This window comes from Falco cherrug, chromosome 15 (genome assembly GCF_023634085.1).
Source record: "Falco cherrug isolate bFalChe1 chromosome 15, bFalChe1.pri, whole genome shotgun sequence".
NCBI lineage: Eukaryota > Metazoa > Chordata > Aves > Falconiformes > Falconidae > Falco > Falco cherrug.
Window position 1 is genome coordinate 17,937,636 of NC_073711.1, and position 21,056 is coordinate 17,958,691.

The 21,056-nt window shown below is 34.9% G+C and overlaps 1 protein-coding gene across 1 annotated transcript in view; it reads right to left on the minus strand.

Annotated features, from left to right (window-relative positions):
• DIAPH2 (diaphanous related formin 2) overlaps window positions 1-21,056 on the minus strand; it is a 244,079-nt gene that overhangs the window by 201,719 nt on the left and 21,304 nt on the right. The window contains exons 3-13 of the mRNA XM_055727131.1: window positions 20,219-20,395; window positions 18,660-18,764; window positions 14,296-14,316; window positions 9,229-9,368; window positions 8,840-8,914; window positions 8,685-8,754; window positions 7,222-7,358; window positions 6,168-6,276; window positions 3,421-3,531; window positions 1,176-1,294; window positions 112-228 (exon numbers count right to left, since the gene is read on the minus strand). Of these exons, the coding sequence (XP_055583106.1) occupies window positions 112-228; window positions 1,176-1,294; window positions 3,421-3,531; window positions 6,168-6,276; window positions 7,222-7,358; window positions 8,685-8,754; window positions 8,840-8,914; window positions 9,229-9,368; window positions 14,296-14,316; window positions 18,660-18,764; window positions 20,219-20,395 (1,181 nt within the window). The remainder of the gene's footprint in view (window positions 1-111; window positions 229-1,175; window positions 1,295-3,420; window positions 3,532-6,167; window positions 6,277-7,221; window positions 7,359-8,684; window positions 8,755-8,839; window positions 8,915-9,228; window positions 9,369-14,295; window positions 14,317-18,659; window positions 18,765-20,218; window positions 20,396-21,056) is intronic.

A 21,056-nucleotide genomic window follows, 5' to 3' on the forward strand; every position in this document is an offset into this window, starting at 1 on the left:
TAACAGAGCAACTATTCATGTGTAATTATGAGCTACTCTGTTTACCAGGGTCTTGATTTCTATCCTTCCCCCTGCCCCCTCGAAAATTCAAACCTGACAGCCAACACTTACCGGACATAGTAATCACTCCTGATGAGAAGGAAATGTTGGAGAATTGACAAGAAGTAATTTTCAGAAGAAGTATCTTTCAACATATTATACAGCAGATGAAATACTTCATTCACATCAGTGCAAATATTGTTAAGGAAACAAAAGGACTTATAAAACAAAAATTAAAAACAAAACAAAGACAAAAATCCCCACTACACAACGTAACACCCACCCCACATCCAGTTACCTAGCTGTTCATATTGTTCAAGTAAAACCTTTCAACGCTCTGAACTACTACCCCTGTTACTAAATAGTCCTTTTCCACTATGATTATCCACAGAAACTCTGACCCCTTTTTAACAATTAAGACACATTTAATTACTACTCAGAAAAAACGTACTTTGCACAGAGTCCTCTAAACATATTTTACACAATGGTTTCATTTTCATTCTGAAGTGAGCCAGGCTATTGGCAAATACACACTAGTAAACCATTTTAATTTCTTAAAGAAGCAAATTACCTGTAATTACCTGTTCTGTAATGCAACAGCATTGCTTGTTAGTGATTTTATATTCCTCTCATTGATTGCATCTATCTTATTTTGCTTCTTAAGTACCAACAGTACCCTTAAAAACTGCAAGCAACCATTCTGAACTTTGGTAATTTAAAATTTACTGCTTCACCACAACTAGAGAAGGCATGCATCTTAAGTGCTTGAGAACATAACAGAAGTTTTGTTCCAACCTAGTTATCAAAACTCATTTTTCTTCAAATTTATAATCTGCCATAGGTATAATTTTATACCTTCATGTCATGCAAGCCAGAGTTTAACTTAGTAATTTTATTTACGAAAAATTAATTCAGTTCCCGATTATTTGCATTTGACAGGCAAACTTCAGCAATAAGTTTCTAAAAAAGTTTTTAATAAAAAAGAAATTCAAAGAAATCTGCTTGAGAAAGTCCTTTGTAAGATACACAACTGTGACAAACTACACAAGACCATTCTAGCTTATGTTTAATAAAGTTATTAAATGGTGCAACAAGTTACAGCACCATTTCTATAAAGGCATTTCTATAAAGGATATTCCATTTCAGCTCTGATATCATTGAGACGATGTGACAGTTCAATTAAGTCTTCTTCTTTGTTCTCATCAAACACTCTCAGCTGAATATCAAGCTCTTCATTATCCTTATCTTTCAAGCCCTATTTTTCAAGGCATAGTATATCTTAATTTTCCCTTTTTTAAAGCAAGAATTCCCCTTTTCAAAGATTATATCATGACATAATAGAAGACATTAACCTTTGGAACAGCAATAAGCCGTAACTCGGTGCCTGGGGTTTTTTTATTATAATTGCACAGCTAAGAAAAATTAAGGCAAAATATCAGCAAATATAGCAGGTATGGGCTGCAGAACAAACATAAAGCCTTCTAACTGAGTTGAGTTCTCTTAAAAGGACAGTCAACTTATGCTTGTTAATGTCAGAGTTTCTTTAAAAAATAGCATAAAGGTATTTCAAACCGTTAATTAAAGTTAATTGAAAAGCCTAAAGAAGTGTACAGAATTTATGTTACAGTTTCTGTTATCAATCTAGATCATAGCATAAAAACATCCACAGTACACAGTAATACTGAGTATTAAAAAAAATACCCCAACACTAGTACTGGGAGCAGGGAAAAATTTGTTTTTCTTCCAAGAAATAAAAGCAACTTCTCCAATATGCTTAATAACCAAGTTTAGCTTCCTACTGGGCAAATCATAAAAAAGGAAACCAATTCAAAAGCCATTAGTGGAAATACACCCCATACTTTCAATGAAAACTGGCCTGGAAATGTCATAACTGCACATGCACAAACTGAATGGCAACCATGTATGTTCCCCAAAAATATAGGAAGTCTTACCAATTCTCATGTTTGAAAACCAGGTAAGGCTACTGTGAATGTGGACAGATTATTAAGATTATTAATCCTTCTCCTGGCTGTTTTTTTGTTCAATAAACTCATTTATAAAGGCCTTAAAAATTTACCCTTAAGCACAGATATGAGCATGAAGTATTTTTAAGATGCTTTATCATTAAGAAAGTTGCTTTCTAATGCAAAAAAGAAAACAAACCCTTTACCTTGGAGATCCATTGCCTGCAGAATAATGATCTGCGTTCAATGTGTATTTAATTATGATCTTACAAATAAACAAACAGCAGGATGGTATTGACTAAGGTGATACTATAGCTTATATTAACATTAGTTAAACCTACTAGCAACAGAACTGCAACACAATAGCTGTTAAACATTTTAGAAAATGTTATCACTAAATATTAATTGCTTTTAAACTCATAATATCTGCATGTCAGTACACCCTTCATAGAGTTTTCTGTCATGATTATTACTATTCGGTTTATTTGCCACCTAACTCACACCCAATTCTTAAAAGATTTTACACATTTATGATGTAAACTGACTTTTAATACATTAAAAAAAACTAAGCCTTCAGGCTTTCATATGTGCCACAGCAAATACACAGTAGATCACAACTAGGTATCTATGTGACACAAAACCTAAATACATACCCTAAGAATAATTAACATACACTCATCAGGAACAGTTTCAAAGCTGAACGTAATAAATACTGAAAGTTTTTATTTCTGACTCATGTTAATGATTCAAAACTTTGTACCTTACAACTTACAGCAGTATAAATTCTGCTTCGGACAAATATAAGCAGGTACTCTTTAATTTCTGTCATCTTTTGTGAGAAACTGCTTAGTAGCTTAATATATATTGATGTCAGCATCAGAATGGTTTCTTGGTTATAAATCTACCTGTAAGCCACAAATCATTCATACACAAGCACTCGTAAAGACATACTTCCACGCAGCTGCAAGAAGACATGCAGTCTCAAATACAATAGAGTCAATTTGATTTTTCCTTAAAAACTGAAAATGCATTTTCAGAAGGCAGATTACATAAAAACAGATTTCACAGAAAACAACAGGAATGGCATATACAAAGAAAGTTAATCCAAAATTGGTTCCACAGCCAGATTCACATTCACTGCCTGTGCTTTGAGCTCATTATGCTAAATTTGACTACCCCAATTTAAATTCTAATATATTGACTTATTTCAGCTACTATTCTGGGTTACATAGCTCATGAGAGCCTACATTTGCAGCTATGCAGAATGAAAGCAGGTTTGGATTGATAGCCCTTTCCAGGTCTGACCTTCCCCACCTCCATCTTTCACATCTGCTGCTCTGAGTGAACCAATTTTGTTATCGTCAACATTCACAAACAGTTGACTGAGATCATCAGTTCCTATATACAAATTACTTACAGGCAGTATTTTCTTCAGGCCACATCGTAAAAACTCATTTCTCAAGTGTATCCTGAAATCAAGTTCTTCTGGAGACGTAACAAGGGCATTGATGAGCTGCATACATGCTACCTGTTACCAGAAATATAGGCAAAAACTTTTAGTATGTATAGAATGAAAATAAATACTGCCTTTGACTATTTCAGTTTAATTATAAAACCAAATATCAAGAGAAGGTGTTATTTATTATGCAGCACACATGCAACATTTTGGTTAATTTAGGCAATATCAAACACTGCTTTGTTTTCATATCATGAATGCTTCTGCCACGTCAAAACTGTATCACATAAAGGATCATACTTTATTTCAGAAAGTTATTTCCATACTACAGCTCCTTCTGTTCCTCCCCAATATTCACCAATTCGAAAAAAAACGTGAACTGTTTATACAGTAATTGAAACTTAAAAAAAAAAAACAACAAAAACACCCATACACAAAATTATTCACATCACCAGGTGTCTTTTCTACTCCTGCACAGCACTTTCGCAAAACGCCTAAAGTCTCAGGATACTGGCTAATGCTTTAATTGAACAGCTGTGCGCTTTAATTGATTTACTTTAAAACAGGTAGACAATAGCATAATGCCAGAAGTGCTGATCCACGTTAAAAGACTGAAATGGGACTCCAGGGAAATACCAAGTTTGGAAAAAGATGTAAACTGCAAATAGATGTAGCATTAGAGAAAAAAAAAATTAAACAAACAGAAATCAATAGCTGCAGAGAAAAATAGTCAGATAAAAGCGCCCTTCCTGTTTTAATTACATTCACTATTTAGTTTTAATGAAACACCTTATGGAGTCTTAAATTTCTATTAGAAGACTCTTTCAAAGGCACTCCCTTTATATAGCTGCAACTTCAGATAATGTAGTATCATCATGCTCGCTTGAATGATTCTTGTTATTTTACTACTATGACATGCCTTAACAAGCCAAAGTACATGTCCAATTTGAAATTAATAGAGAGAAGAGGTGCCATCTGCCCTGATTGCTTTTGCCGGAAGAGACTGGCTTAATGGCTTGTGCTAATACGTTACAAGTAAAGAATGATTTTGTCAGAAACAAGTTAATGAGTCTTGCAATTGTACCTTTACTGACGTGTAAGTGAGGTTTCAGGGGTGGGGGGCAGGTAGGTTCTGTGGTCGGTTTTGTTTGCTTTCAATCAACAAGGTCATAAAGTAGGAGACAACTTCAAAATTGATTCTTTTGTGATAGCATAATTAAGATTAGATGTCATTTATTGAAACTTCTTGAACATCATTAACACATCAGCTCTGAAACAATAACTACTGATGGTAACCATAGCATTAAGATAACTATAGGAGACATACATATGATCTAATAATGGAAGAAGTTATCCCTTCCATGCAGCTACACCTGCCCTGCTTGCATTCTATTTTCCATATCTTTCAGCCATGGTACCTGAAATACAAATTTTAACAATACAGATTATGTATCAGTACTGTATTATGAGAAGGAAATAAGTCGAAGTCGTCCTTCAGCAGAATATTCAGCCACTTGGTATCTGTGCAAACACTTGTAGTTACCAAAAAAACCAACCCCACCAGAAAACCCAAACAAACAATTAAAAAGGCTTGCATTCTAACAGCAACCAAAGATTCTTGGGCTATTCAGGTGTATAGAGAGAATAAAAAAAACCTGTCTACTGACACACAAGCAGCAATGAACAGGTGATGTGGGCTGTGACTCAGTTAAGATTACTGGCACAGGATACTGTTTATTATCCTATAAAAATCCTAATCCTTTTAAAAACTTGCTAGATTATCCCTAGAGATGCACTAGTGGCTGATGACGGGCAGGTGTCAAAGACACATCAAGGAATGCACAGTTCTTCTGTATTTTAATACGATCTATGCTTATCTATTTCATCATTCAGTAATATTACAAAAAAGTGAACTACACTGGAAGTATATGCCTGCCACAGGTACTTTAAACAGCAAGATACTTGAAGTGTGTGCTCACTTAAGGCATTCCAGTTGTAGTTCTAATTAAACTGAAATACTTCAAGAGCACAACACAATTTTGTTTTGTCTTTTTACAAATGCATTACTTCGATGGAATCAGGTCAAAGCCACAGGTACAGGAGTTTTTGCTTACTTTGGGTGAGGCAAGATTGGGAAGAAAGAGGGTGTTTAAACAAGCGATGCAACTTAAGGATACTTTTTCAGGCTCCTTCCCTAAAGCCAGGGGACATACAGGGAGCACTGCCTCCCAGCTCCTTAAACTCCAGCTTCCTCAGGGCTCCAGTAACAATAACTAAAACATTTTGGGGGCAGACTGAGAGCTCGAATTTTATTGGTCCATTAAACCACATAAAACTCCCGGTCAAGAAGATAAAGTAGTGACAAAGATAATAAAATGCTTTCACAGGCTTATGCCTTGAGCGCTACATCTGGCATCCAAGAAAAGGAGTATGACTGTTTATCCTCTTTTTATTAAGGCCAAGACTTTTTATTTCTATGCTTGGGACAATTAAGGGAGTTTCTTGCTTTCATACCGTGAAAAATTAGAAAATCTAGTATCAGCAAGCTACTTCTATTTAATTTTCTTCTTTTACTGAACACTGGAGTAATACCACTAAAATATTTTGCTGGTAAATAATTTCAAGATCATAAACTGATACACAGTTTTCCAGTATCTTAGATCATTTCTTAATTATTATTAAGCATCAAAAAAAAGTAGTAAACCCACCTGCAGCTGTAAGAACTCATGGTTTTCCAGTCCTTCAACGATCTGAGAAAAACGTTCCCTATTGTGCCTTTCAGCAGCAGTTGTTATAGCACCTAAAAGCTTGTCCAGACTAAGAGAAAGATAAACTGTCAAAAACCACACCACAGCCAACTTTTTCCTTATAAAGATACTGAGCCCACTATTTACACAACTCCAGACTTCACTGCGCTGAAGAGAAACTGAATGCATTTATCTACACTTACCTATATGAAATCGAAAACCAACCAAGAACCAAGTGTCAAAAATATCTACAAGATTAACGTTGAATTAAAAAAAAAAAGGTGAATGAATTTCTATGTTATTGTGACATTCAGCTAAGAAACAACCAGTCAGGAGGGGTGGCGGGGGGTGTGTGTGTGTGGAATCACTACCTTTGCAAGACTGTGCACTTGGTGCTAGCTAATATTTTAACATTTAGGAGTTCTAATAAATAGTCTTTTCAGAAATTATAATGGTTTTATCTATTTCTTGCATAGAAGACATGAAGTTTGCCATTTTTAATCTTCAGTAAACTAAGACCCTCAATAACTCAAAGTAAACGTGTGCCAAATATCTTTGTTTTAAAAAGGCCCACGAGCATGTGTTACGTAACTCTATCACTTGAACTACTCAAAACTTCAGCTATAAACTTAAGCTTTTTGCCCTGTCAAATCTGTTATGTTTAGGCAGAAAGGTGATATTTTTCAAAAATCCATACATGTATTTATTGCTATACTATTACCTTCAAAACTAATGAAAGATCTTAACATGTGGTGTCAAATTAGCACTTTTCAAATTTAATCAAATTCACCTCCCCTCCTCTGGGGACGTGTCCCTACCCCAGCCCCCCACAGGCTCAGTAGCAGATTAATATTGGATTAATGTATCAAAAAAGGTGAAAGTCTCTTTTCATTTTAACATTAAGAAAGTAAAGACTTCACAGGTTATGTTGTTTCATTGACAAGTTCTCACCTGTGTCCAAACTGACAATTCATGAACATGAAAACAAAATAATCTGTTTCGGTATCTTACTTACATATTTTCCTCTCCAACAATGCAGATAGCAGAAAGTATTTTCACTGTTTCAGTCATCATGTGTGGTTGCTTTGGATCAATTGCTCTTGATAACAACAAGAGACTTCTTTCATCTCCTAGAATCCTTTGCAATCCGTACTTAAAGAAATAAAAGGTTTACAGTGAAAAGATAGTATTTGCTTTGAATACTCATAGTCACCTTTGGGCTTCAGATCCTCAGGAATCCTCACACGACTCCCCCCCATATGAAGTCTAGCAATACTCTACTAAAACCTTCTGGCTATTACCACTGGGGGACACAAGTCAGTCTTTCCAACCTTACATTTGAGGCTTTCACCTAAGGAAAAGTCAGTTCCTAAGCAAGATATCATAAACTTCTAAAATCAGGTATCCACCAGAAGACAAATCCATTTTTATTTGCTATCTATATCTGAAACACCTCAACAGCGTAAAAAATTCATTCATTTTTTTCCCCCATAATTGTAACAAGTGCTGGTTAAGTCAGTATTTTCCACACACTGGCTAACAGAGGTTGAAATTCTTTTTTAAACAACTACCTTCTTTTATTGTCTATTCTATTTTACCTTCTGTACATATAAACTTGTACACATTAACATTTATTTTAAAGTAGCATTATTTTCCATTTTCATTAACTACAGGATAGTTGGTAAATCAGGTATTTGTTTCAAGTTATGATCTAATTGTAGCAATAGCAGGGGGGAAGCATGCAACCATTTAAGTTTACTTTTCCCACTTCAGACAAGCTATTCTTTGAGATTTTACTAAACTGAGTAACAGTAGCTAAAAGTAACTTTAATGCACAGTTATATTTGCTACAGTGGGGGGAAGAATTAATCACTATAACACTTTAGATTTTGCTATGAATAAAGAAAAATTACAAGTTTAACAGACCAACTTCTAGAAAGAATACTTCCACTTTGTGAACTGGAAGAACCCATATCAGAAACAAGTTTAATACAGCTTAAACTAGACTGAAGTTTTATCTTTTACCTGCTGCCTACCAACTTAATAACTGTAGCTATTAGCTAAAGATACTAAGTCATACTGAATTTAAAATCAGGTGAAGAATACATTATATTAACAAAAACAATTATGTATTGAAAATTAATTTTAGCAAGAAATAATTTACTTTCAATTTCAAAAGCAAATAATTCCAAATTCACTTACGTTAAATTCACACTATCACCCTGTCTGCAAATTATTTTGTTAACTATTACTGATTTTTGGAAGCAAAACTAAAAAAAAAAATGCATATTCAGAAAGGCTTATGAACAAGACTCTCAACAACAAGTTACGCTACATTTAAGACCTACATTTCCAGAGTCAGCAGACACTGAATATACCAGCTTTCTTTCTTTTTCTGAGATTCAACATGCTACAGAGATCTTGAAGTCAACAATAAACAATCAGGCTAGAAGTATTTGAATTGAAAATATCTCTTACTTTATTGTTCATAAATGCTCTGAGGCACTGAATAAGTTTATGTTGATTCTTCTTATCAATACTTTCTTGCCTTCAAAGGGAGAGGAAAATAACATAAGTACAAACGATCTTCACAAGGTCCCCCAGCCCTCCCTTCAAATGATCCGAGTCCTTACTGTTTCTTGTCCAGAAGCTTTTCCAATACATCCAACAGAAGTCCAAGGCCTTCGTGCCCAAAATTGTTAACCCAGCTGGAGAAAGGAAGAAAAAAAACATAAAACTTGCAAAGTTATGTCTCCAGTACTGCTTGTACATCTCTATAGACACTGCTTTAAGTCTCAAGTTGTTGAAAACCTGTGTGAAAGGCAGAAGACAGTGCAGACAGCTAAAAACATTTCACTCATCCTTTTCCAATGCTGAGAACTACTTTACCAAACCAACAAGCATTACTCTAATGACCCTGGTTTGGGGGGGCAGGGCAGACACAGACGACAACACTCACACAACTCTCTATTGCTTCACAAAAACAGCATGCTTAAAAAGTACAGCAGAAATTATTACTTACCTGACTGGATTACTGGTTAGAGACACTCTCAAAGATTCTAGACAATTAAGAAGCTTTTCCTCTGAAATGCCAGATCGCAATTCATGAATATATTCTTGCGAGGACAGTGTGCATTCATGTTTGCTGTTTTTCAGTCCACCCTATCACAGAAGACAAAATGCTGCCTGATGTTATACTGATCATAGTAGCATTTCGATGACAACACTTAACACCAGTATTTCCATGTGAGTTTTAAAAATCACTGTTTTCCCTGTATAACTAAGAACACCTGACTATATAACTAACTATAAAACTTTATAATGAAGAACTAACTACAAGGTATTTCAGTATTATAATATCCAATAGTCAGTTTTTAGAGCTGTAGTATTCAAACCTGTAAACAATACACAAAACATTTTGCCGAAGGGTGCAACTAATCTTTTGTACAGCTCTGACAAGTTGCAGAACAGGAGGCTTATCTCAGAAGAGTGGTTATGATTAATATGCAGTTCGTAAAACTCCTTAGCTCTAAACAGTCTGTTGAAGGGAACCTGATAAAGATGTCATGGGTTAAAGGCACTATATGAAGAAGTGCCTGACCTAGAACAGGATTTTTAAGTATTTGGGTTTAATTATATCAGGAACTTCTCTGACTACTGTAATCTTCTATTTGTCTCACTTTTAAAAAGCTACCCTTCTTATGAAGTTTCTGGTTTGTTCTTTTCAAATTCTTACCATTCATTTTCCAAACATGACACTAAGTATGACTGTGACAAAATGACTTGTCTACATTTAAGTTAACGAATTTGACCTACGTACATTCCATATTAATGCACATAACAGAACTAAGTAAATGTTCACAATATACCTTCAGATTGGTTGTCCTCACCTCGACAAAACAAAAACCTGACACAGATTGTGAATTCATTAAGACAACAGTGTCCTCTGGACCATGTCAACTGTGAAGATAATTCTTGCTGACACGTGTAGCACCTTTGGCTGGACCACACATGCCAGTTACACATCAAAGGACCAAGACAGACAAAGTAAATAGGATACTGAAGGAACTACAATTTGTCATGATCAACTTCCTAAACTAAGAGATGCTCTTCCACCAAAGGAAAAAGAATTAAAAATAGGTGAGGTTATCTTTATAAGAGTATGAACTGACTTCAAATGAGGTATGTATATTAGCATATATATTAAAAATCACCATAGTTCAGAAAGATCATCACTCTGAAAGACCATAAGGTAAAAAACTGGAAAACAGGAACAGCTTTATGCCATTTATTGCATTGAATGGAAGCAAAAAAAAAATTGTATGTGTAACTAATGTACACCATCTACACAATATTGGATAGAGTTTTTGTCATTTCAGACAACAATCTTTCCCCAAACCCTAAAAGTAAAAGCAGAGAACAGAAGCACTCCTGGAAGCCATAAAATCTGTGGAGATAATGGCAACTTCATTACATTGTCATTACATGTTAAACTAGACCCTGAAATGCACTCTAGAATACAAAATATATTTGGTTTTCCGAAAAGATTATTTCCTGTGGGTTAGCCCTTCCACTGTAGTCTGCTGCAAGCTCCAGAAAAAGATGAAACATTTAAGGTCTTTGCTACAATTTCTTTCACATTTAAACCAAGGTGTGCTCTTGCTGTGTCCTTTTTCTATACATCAAGAACATTAGTGAGGACCCTCTCCTCTGTCTAGCCCCTTGTTTTCAGAAGATTTACGACTCCCTCAATAACAGTTAAAAAAGATGAAAAGTTAGAGTAATTCACAGCATGATATCCTAAGACTCCCTACCATGCCTTATAGGACAGGTATACTTCATTGTTTCTATGACTAAGCATCTTTAACTGCATAGCAATAAAGAATCATCTCCCCTTCCTTTCTTCCTCTGCCTCTTCAAAACACACCGTCACTAAAGATGTCTCATAAAAATCCGTTCTCAAAAACTTTCACCCAAATACTCCAGTTCAGGCCAGAGAGTTCTCAGTTTAACAGGATGACTTTCTGTTCTCTTCTACAATCAACTGCTCAGTCTTAACTCACTCTTACATACAGCCACGCTAACTGGAAATAGCACCTGGTTGTAGCACTCTTTTCTTTCCCTGTACAAAGACAGATTGTTTGGAATACCATGCTATGCCTTTGCATGGATAAGATTTTAATATATACGTTTATTATTTACTTTGAGATACAAGGTCTCAGTGAAAGATACGCTTTACGTGAGAACATCTAATAAGACTAAGGTAAAAGCCAAGTACAAAGAAACTCTGAGGGTTAGATCCCACACCAGAACTTTCAGAGATCAAATAAATGCTTAAGATCAAAAATCTTAGAAATTAATTTATGATCACTCACCTTCACAGTATAACAATTAAGGCATAGAATTATTTACTCACTACAACTCAAATGAGAGCCTGGACCACACATTTAAAAATCCTTCTTTGATGAAGTTAGAAGCAATGACTTTTTAGTGAAAATCTAAGCTTAAGGGAAATCCTAAAAATCTCTGGAGAAAACTCAAGTATATAAAAGAAAACCCAGTTTGCTTTCCCATAAAGGAGATAAATCCAATCAATTCAAATCTGTGTGTAGGACACATTTCAGGGTTTAAGAACAACAGTGACAGAGAGACAGGACAGACACCCTACAACGCAAGATACAGTGAAAAACAAACTTAAGCACAGTTTTCTCTCTACCCAACTTCTTTTTTAAAAAAATATTCAGAAAACCAAGCAACAATTAAATATTTTAGAGATTTCAGTTTATCTTACTCCACTTTGACTCCAGGTGATTTGAAAGTTGTTAGCTGGACAAAGAAATTCCTCGCCCAGTACCTTACTCGGCAAATGTCCAGCTTTATACTACTCAGATGCGCCACCAGAGAGAGGTGTGTAAACGACCTTGAGAACCAGTATCTAAGAAAATAGGCAAGCAAAGGCATTTTACCCTCCATGGGGAAATAAGCAGATAGAATACCTACTCGGTAAAGAACTGTGGAGCACACCTGAACCAAATGGATTGGCTGTAACAGTTAATACACAAGATCAGGAAACCTGCACAAACTACTCCTCTTTGAGGCACCAGACAACTCACACCTCATTAGCAGGTACTTTTTCCCTCACTAATGACTAACTGAAGAGTTTTTGCACACTCTATTAATACAATTCTGTTTCTATCATAAGGAAGGAAACTGGTATATTTTAATTAGAGTATAATAACAAAGTTAGATAAGACAAGTTGTTTGGATGATGTGGTGGTTTTTTCCTTTGTTTTTAGGAAAGCAATAAAAGCATTTTCAATGATTTTTTTAAACTACGTATACTCTAGTTGTTGCACACGTGACTTGGAAAAGCAGTATCCTTCTTCAGCCTATGAGGAAACACTATCAGCTCCTGGACTACAAATTGGAAGTCTAAACAATTTGTATCCACTTCACCCTGTAGATATTAGCCAAACTCATTAATTCAACCCATTAAAAACAGAACTAAAAAGCTAATCCTACTTTAGACAGCTACATTAATGCTTTACAGATAAAAACAAGATGTGTAGCTGCCATTTCAATGCAATTATCACTATCTATAAAGGCAAGGAAAGGTTACTTTGCAGGCAGCTAAAATAGAGAAGTGGGCACCAGTACTTCATATCACAAGTAAAACTCAAGTAAGTTAAAGCTCTAAACTCCCCATTAACAGGCAAGCCTCTTCTCTGCAAGAGTCACTACAAGCCAACAGTACCATAATTCTTCTCCTCCCTAACCACAGTACATCTACAGATCTTCAGGAAAGTAACCACAGATGCCGCCAAATCCAATCAACTCCCAAAGGATAAATCCTATGGAAACATACACTGAGAAGAAGCACACCAAGATGCATGCATTCTTCAAGCAGTAATACGCAGAAGCCATACTGTAAGAGCAGCATTTCTTATTTTACTATTTTGCAAGTTATCTGTGCAAAAACATGCCTGTAATGCATAACTATGCTTGATCTCCATCAGACCCTGAATTAAAATGCATGGGGAAGAAAACAGTTATTACAGAGTTTCTCCACTACCCATAGTGCATATACCAGCTTTCTCTATAAAATCATCTCTGCACAATGCAGCTGTTCAGGCTAATTCGTATCATAAAGAAATTAGATGGCAGCAGGAATTATTTGAAACTGGTTTTAATGCACCAAACTGGAGAATTCATGATCTCTCCCCTCAGAAAACAAATACTTTATTTAAATACCTTCCCTGTGCTTACGTATTTTCTCAAATAGCTTTAAGAACCAGTACTGCGTACAAAATTTAAAAGTACTGGTGAATACAGGCAGAAGTCTGTTTAAAGACCACTAAATAAAACAAAGCCAACAGCAATTTCTTTATCCCTATGCACTATATCCTTATATACCTAAGTACATCTTGAAGTAGTGATTACAGTTTTAAGACATAGGTTGTTCTTTATTATTTTTATGACAAAATATAAGTACTGAATATGACCTAAGTCTCAAATATTTTTTTTATAAAAAATGGCAAATTTCAATCATGACAACATAAAATGTAGTTGAGCAATTAATTAGACATGTTATGCTGTGAGTGATCTCATCTTATGCTTATTGACCTTCTGAATCCTCTACATTAATCTCATTCTCACACTGATACCCAGCAGCTGACATATCCACAACTATAAATACTAACAATTAAGACATGAAAAAAATCCATGTCTAAACAGAATGAAGACAAACACTGTAAATTTAAAGATTTGAGTGATTGCCTTCAATAAAAAGCAAGGCAACCCTATATTCTATTTGTTGCTCACAATGAACAGATGAGTTCCTAGCAAGTCTGAAGTATACGGACATAGATTCCTGGAAACTTGAAAACAGATCCCTCAAATATGCAATCAATGATCTTATACTGTAAGATAACTATGACTGAGGTAGTTGATAATTATTTTGATAAAACAAGGATTCAGTTATGGACGCTGACCTTTTAAATCCAAAACAAAAAGTAAGAATAGTCCAGCCTAATTTTAAAACTGGAAGTGTATTCATAAGAAAAAACAAAACTATCATGTTCATACTCACCGGAACTTTACTTCCGACTATCTGCATGCAGTTGTCAGCCAAGAGAGGTTATTGTGTAAAAAAGATAATAATAATACATAAATAAACACAGCAAAGTACTTAGTAGGATGTAGCATCACACAAATTTTTCAGTGTTTATTCATTAGTAGTAGTTACATTATTTTATTACTTTATCAAACTGTTTAAGAGTTACAGCTTCTCAACAGGAAAGCATTTCTACTGTAGGAGAAATAACTTTCAATTCTTATATTCCACTGCTGAACCATCAGTATTTTACACAATTACAAAAAAATAACTAAATACCTGGCTTGGTATCTTGAAAGATTAAGATATGCCAGTTTGTTAAAATTATCAGGTCAGTTATTTTATAAACGACACCAAGAAAGCTACATTAAAAACTAATGGCATACTGACTTCCTTGTACATGTAATTTGTTATTCATTTGTTATGAAGCTTTTCATCTATCTAGATGATGTCATCACTGAATTTAATAAAGTTTTTGTAATAAAAAACATAGCCTACAGTTATAAATCTAACTTGCATTTCAGAAAATCTCATGCGGCATTTTTCTTCAACTGCTCAGTATGGATGCTTTTAATTACATGGATAATTAAACAGTGATTTTCAGAGTGACATCTTGTCTTCTTTACCATAGAACAGCATCTCTGCATATTCATGACCCAGAATTTGACTTTAGACAGAAGAAACTCTGCAGTAAGGCAGCACTCTCTGCCCTGTTCTACCACTTTGCACAAATGACCATGTTCCTGCGAACACCAGGACTATGGACTTTGGCTTGAATATTTGTAGGCCTTTCATCGTCAGCTCTTTGCTGTAATCTGATAGCTGCCAGTTTCTTGAATAACTACTTTCATCTGATTAAGAGCTTGAGACAGTATGATTTTGTTCCATGATCTGAATTTGGTTGTATATGTTCAGCCTGCACCTTCTTCATTTTCTACCCTTATCTCTTCCACTACTTTTCCAGGAAGCCTTTCAGAAGACAGAAGTCCCTGCAAGTCTTTCACAACCACCCCTTCTGCCCTCTTCCTGATCAAGCTTCCTCTAGAAGTACAAGATGGGACCGTCACCACCAGACAATCTCTTTTCCTAATTTACTGCCGCCTTCTCTCGCCAATGTTCGACTTGTACAATATGGCATGAGATGTCACTAAGTTCTGTTCTGAAACGGAATTCTGAGCCTTCACCATTTCCCCATTTTCCATGGTCAATCTTTCTCTTCAAGTGAGAGAAGGAATTGGAAGCACAATTAATCACTTTACATAAAAACATGCATCCTGTTGGCTTCTGTACTTCCTCCATCCCCCAAGGGAAAGGAAAGCTGCTTCTCACCGATTGAAAATCAAGGTTTCTTTCTCAGAACTCTGAAGACAGTACAGTGTTTCAGAAAAGCATGGTCAACACACTGCAGATGGCACACAAGGCAGAGAAAATGAAGCACCAAATTTAAAAATAATTTGGTTAAGATAGGATCAGCAAACAAGAGCAGTGTTTTTAAATGAGAGGAGAGAGCTCAAGTCTAACTAAAACAAACATTAAATGAACCAGAAGAAAAGTGACATCAACTGTTAAGTGTGTTTCGTGAGCTCTGAGCAGAATAAAAGGCCCAAGGATTTCCAGTATAAAAGAGGAAAAGATTTGAACAATTATCTATGACCAAAGAAGAAGGTAATACATTTTAAGAAAAATCATTTTGAATGCCATCAGCATTTTCATGGAAGACAATCCTGAAGATGGCCTGAAGAAAAGAAAGCCTGACAATTCATGATGCAGTAAGAATTGGTTAAGGCTTGAATTCAACTACACAGAATAGTAGTTTAACCAAACAGAAGACAAAATTAACAATGAAAATGAGGCTTTGCTTTATTGCAAAGTCCCAATCAACATTTTAAAATTGACCACATTATATATTTTTTAAATTGCTTAGGATGCTATCTATTTAAAAGCTAATTTAGGGTAACACGCTACAGAAGCATCATTTCTGAACAACCTGAAATTATTCCATTCAAATGCTGTGATGCAATTGCAAGAAGGACTTACTGAAGCACACAAGCTTTGATATGAGCCCTTTTTTCATTAGGAAAAATATTTTGCATATGTATAAAACATCCATGCTGGCGCCAACTGAAGTTTAAAGCGCACATCCATGTATGAGGACATTTCAGGATTTTTTTTATTTATCTTTATATTTTAGTACATTTTGGCAAACATATCCCCAGTTCTGTTAAGTTGCCCATGCTACAGCGCATACGGTGGCAGTAACGCAATCTGTTAAATTTTTTAGCAGTTAGACATGCAATGGTAGCCATGCTTTCCTTACTCAGCTGCAAGATTATGCTACCTTAGGCAGCTACATTTCCGTACCAGCATACATGAGAGATCACTGCTGTCCAATTACTTTTTGGGAAAGAACTGCAACTACTTCCACTGTGAAAGTTTCTACTACTTCAATAAATTATTTTTGCTTACTAAGAGAAATCAGACATTTAACACTGATCATCAAGTGAAGATAAAAAAACTTACAACACATTATCAATCGTTCCCAATGATAGTCTAGGCAAAGTATATTAACAGGAAATTTCATAATATTCACTGCCTAAGCTTTGAATAATTCTCCAATAAGTTGATGTTTAGCTACACTATGCTTTAAGCGCTGGATTCTTTCCAGGACAGACTAAACAACTGTGGATTTTGTTTAAGATGAACTCATGCAGGAACATCACTTCTCTCAGAAATGTAAATCACATCATAATACAACTTCTTCCTTCCACTAAAGTTTATAATGTTTAATGCAAAGCATTTGCGTTTAATAATTGCATGTCACTGTAATTTTAATTTTGTGAAATCTAACTCTGCAGAGCTGATTCTGAAGGTTAAAAGAAAGACAAGTCAGATGCAGAAGTCCATGCTTATAGTTTCATTAGGCAGACACCAACATAATCTTATTTGCTGGTTTATTTCACTAAGAAAGAGATTATTATTTAACACTATCTGTATTCAGCACTCAGACTCAGCTCTGCAGAACTTCTAGCAGTGCTGCCATTATGTACTTGAACAATTTTTCCACACATAGTCTTCATTTGCAGTAACCTTATAGTGCACACAATAAGTGTGGGGGGAAAAATGACATTCAACCTAATTTCCAAATAAAATTATACGCATTTTATTGAAGAACTATGCTGATAGCAAATTTTATCACTTGAAGCATACTACTGCCCCTTGGATACACAAAGTTAGCCCTACCACCATTTCTCCCTAAAACTGCAATACATTCAATTCCTCAGAATTCACTACTAGCTTCTTTAAAATTCTTTATACAACAGTGGCACAGAGCGGGACAAAACCTATTTCTAGTGAAATCTTAACACTGTATTTTTATATATATATACACACACATGTAATGTTTAATCCAATCCAACATTCACGAGTTTTTGTGGCATATTCTCCTTTTACATGAGAACTATATTGGCTATAGCCAAGTTCTAACACAAACATTACTGTTGTATTTTATAACTAATTACTACTAATAGTCGCAATGCAGGAAATAAGTGGCACCTCTTCACTATTTGAAACTGTGTTTCTCCATCCCACCAAAAGCTGGGGCATCCAGTCATTCTCCTATATTTCTGGCACCCCAGAACAGACAGACTTCAACAATTCTGCTTGAAAGATCCAGCAACTAAGTGTAATCAATCAATGTAAGTGCAGGGAATGATCAACATGAATGAAAGGCCTCTATATTTCTACTCAAAATATAATTTTAAACTCATTTTAAGACCATTTTTTCACTAAAGGAATCATTTTATCTGCCTTCAGAACATTTCTTAGCAGACTATTTAACCCAGTCTTCAAGCCAGCTACAGTACTCAACACACCCAAATTAAGCTAAAATACTGACTTTACTTCAATTTTAAATACTTTCAGTATTTTGATTCCCCGCTTCTAACACTGCAAATTGTACATCTAGTATGCATGTCATTAATTGAACCATATAGTCATGCTGTCTTTTCCAATAACTTTTGGTAGGTACCAAAAATGTCTAGATTAATTGCACAGAAATATGCTCAGGTTCCACCCATTACTCTACATCATTGGATTTGCAAATTTTTATAGTTTAGAAGAAAGCATCAAGTTTTCACATTGCCTGACAGCTGAAATACCAATTAACCCTTCAGATGAAGCTCCAAGCATTTAGAAGTGTATTATTGAGTACATATTTATTACTTTTTTTCCTGCTACTCCTAGAAGATGAATCCGGACAAAAAAATTTTCTAAATTTCAAGCTTGATGCTCACAAAGCTAAGCTTCTTACTTTCATCTGTCTTGGAGAAGTGACTACTTACAGATTTGGCAGTTGCAGAAATGTACTGGACAACCATTTCACGTTTTGTGGTCAAGTCTTTATCTCTTAAAGGAGCTTTACGTTCTTCATTTAGATTCATGTCCTCCTGTAAAGAAACAGACCACACAACATCAAGATTCTATTTCATGGATTTTATTAGTCTTTGCTATTTTTATACTCCTTTTCTTAAACAAACGGCTCATTTTTAAACAAACAGAGGTGATTTTCTCCAGCTTATCAGCTTTTGTTTGATTCTGAGCTACCCAATTTTCTCATTTAATTCTGTCACTGCAAGTGTTTCCTGTTTTCAAGACTTAGCCAAAATCATATATACATCGAGTAGTTACCATTAGTGAAATCTGGCTCAAGAAATAAAACTAGAGGATAAAGCCAAAAATTCTTGTGAACTTCCTGTGTTCTTTGTAAAAATCTTATCAGAACAGACACTATTATTGCACTATTCAATCAGAAGCCTGTTATTACATACTTTATTAGCTTGTGGCAGGCGTAGATGCGAATGTGTTCTGATGTATTTGAAAACAAACCTAAAATTCCAAATATTATGCTAGATTAATAAAAAAAACCCCAAAAATATAAATGCCTGTTTCAACTTAGTAACTGACTAAATGCAACATGTAGTCATTACAAATCATGACTACTCTTGCCATTAGAAGTCAAAGTAAATTCACAGTAGCTACTAAAACCAGTAAATGTTACTGTAATAACTTACTAACAGCTTTTTCAAAAAAATTACTCCTCTCTGGAAGACAGACCTATCATCTGTTTCAAACATTACACTTCAAAAAGTTAAAAATTAATCCCTTCACCTAACAAGCAAATCAAGCAAACTTAGATTAGCACTTATCCGATCTTTCAAAAGAGATTCACAACTTCAGTGAGCAGACTAAAGCTACACAATGAAACAGGACGGTTCTTAGGCCATACTGACTGCATGGAATTTTAAGGAATGACACAGAAAACAGTATTTCTAACAATACTCAGCTGCATTTCCTGATACTTCACCCACCAACAATGTGCACAGCAGGATTAATACACAGCTACTTCAAAAGTTTGTTTCTTTACTACTAATAGAAAAACTTGCTTGCAAGTAGAATCGCAAACCTTGACAAGTGATCCTAAGACAGAAAATATTCAAGACCATACAAAAAAAAAAATCAGCTTTCCATACATTAAGATTTTTGTAATGAAAATTATTATTTTCCAAAGGTATTTACTTAAGTTTATTAAAACCTGTCCATCAGCAGTATCTAACTACTGCAACTAAGCTCAACAGAGTTTATCTTAAAGAAGCAGTCAACAGTTTAATATTTTTATTTTCTGCTTTTTTTTGTTTGTAGAAGTAGACCAAGTAATTTAAACTTACATAATACTAGTGTTCTATGAGTTACTCAATTCTTTATGTGCCAATTTAAACAGATTTGTCAGGCCTATGCTATAGTTCATACTTCCAAAATTATTTTACAGTGTCTTAATTTGTTTTCATGTTGGCATTTAGTATATAATAGTTATTTTCAAATATAGTGTAGCACATCATCTTACCATCATTTTTTCAAACAGATCCATAACTTCTTTTTCTGATAAGTTCATGCAACGCTCATCAACAAGTGCCTGGGCAAGTGGGATTTCACTTATAGAAGGCTGAGAGTCAATAGGATGCTGAATGAGAGGTTTCTCTTTTTTCACTGCTGATTTTCTGAAGCTTGTTATTCTGTCACGCTGCAAAGACATCCATTTAAAAATAAGCAGAAATAGGAAAGCAGCCAATTACATGGCAGTAATACACACATTTTTTAGTTAATCCAAGCAGCAGAGTTAAAACTCAAACTGAACTGTAAGTAAAAATACTCTAATATTCAGAGATTGCTTTTAATAGGAAGACAAAAACATTTAAGGTAAATACATGACAGGTCACAAGCAAAAGGGATATAACTATTTCTCACAGTTTCTTAAGTATGCCATCTATGTTAAACTCTAAGCATTTCAAAATCTTGAGTTCATCTTCTCACATTACTCCCTAATTATCCTGATAGTGAATAAATATGGTACCACAAAGGTAATGTCCAAGCGTTCCTTCACCTGAAGAGCTATAAGTCTTTGGAGGACAACTGAAAAAGCCAGCGTTGGGAAGGAGGTACTCACAAGTTCATCAGGCTTATAAAAAAATCCTGCTAAAGTAAAATAAAGTTTGTAGAGGAATTAATGCTCCAAGTTTAGTTCACAATTCCTTGAAGTGTTTTTGAGTACAGACTCCTGAAATTAGTGCATAATTTTAAAAAGCCAGGTAATGGTTACTCACATAGAGGCAGCCATCCATAGTTAAACACACATAACAGACATTAGTGACAGCATATCATACAGTCTGCAATGACGCTTCACT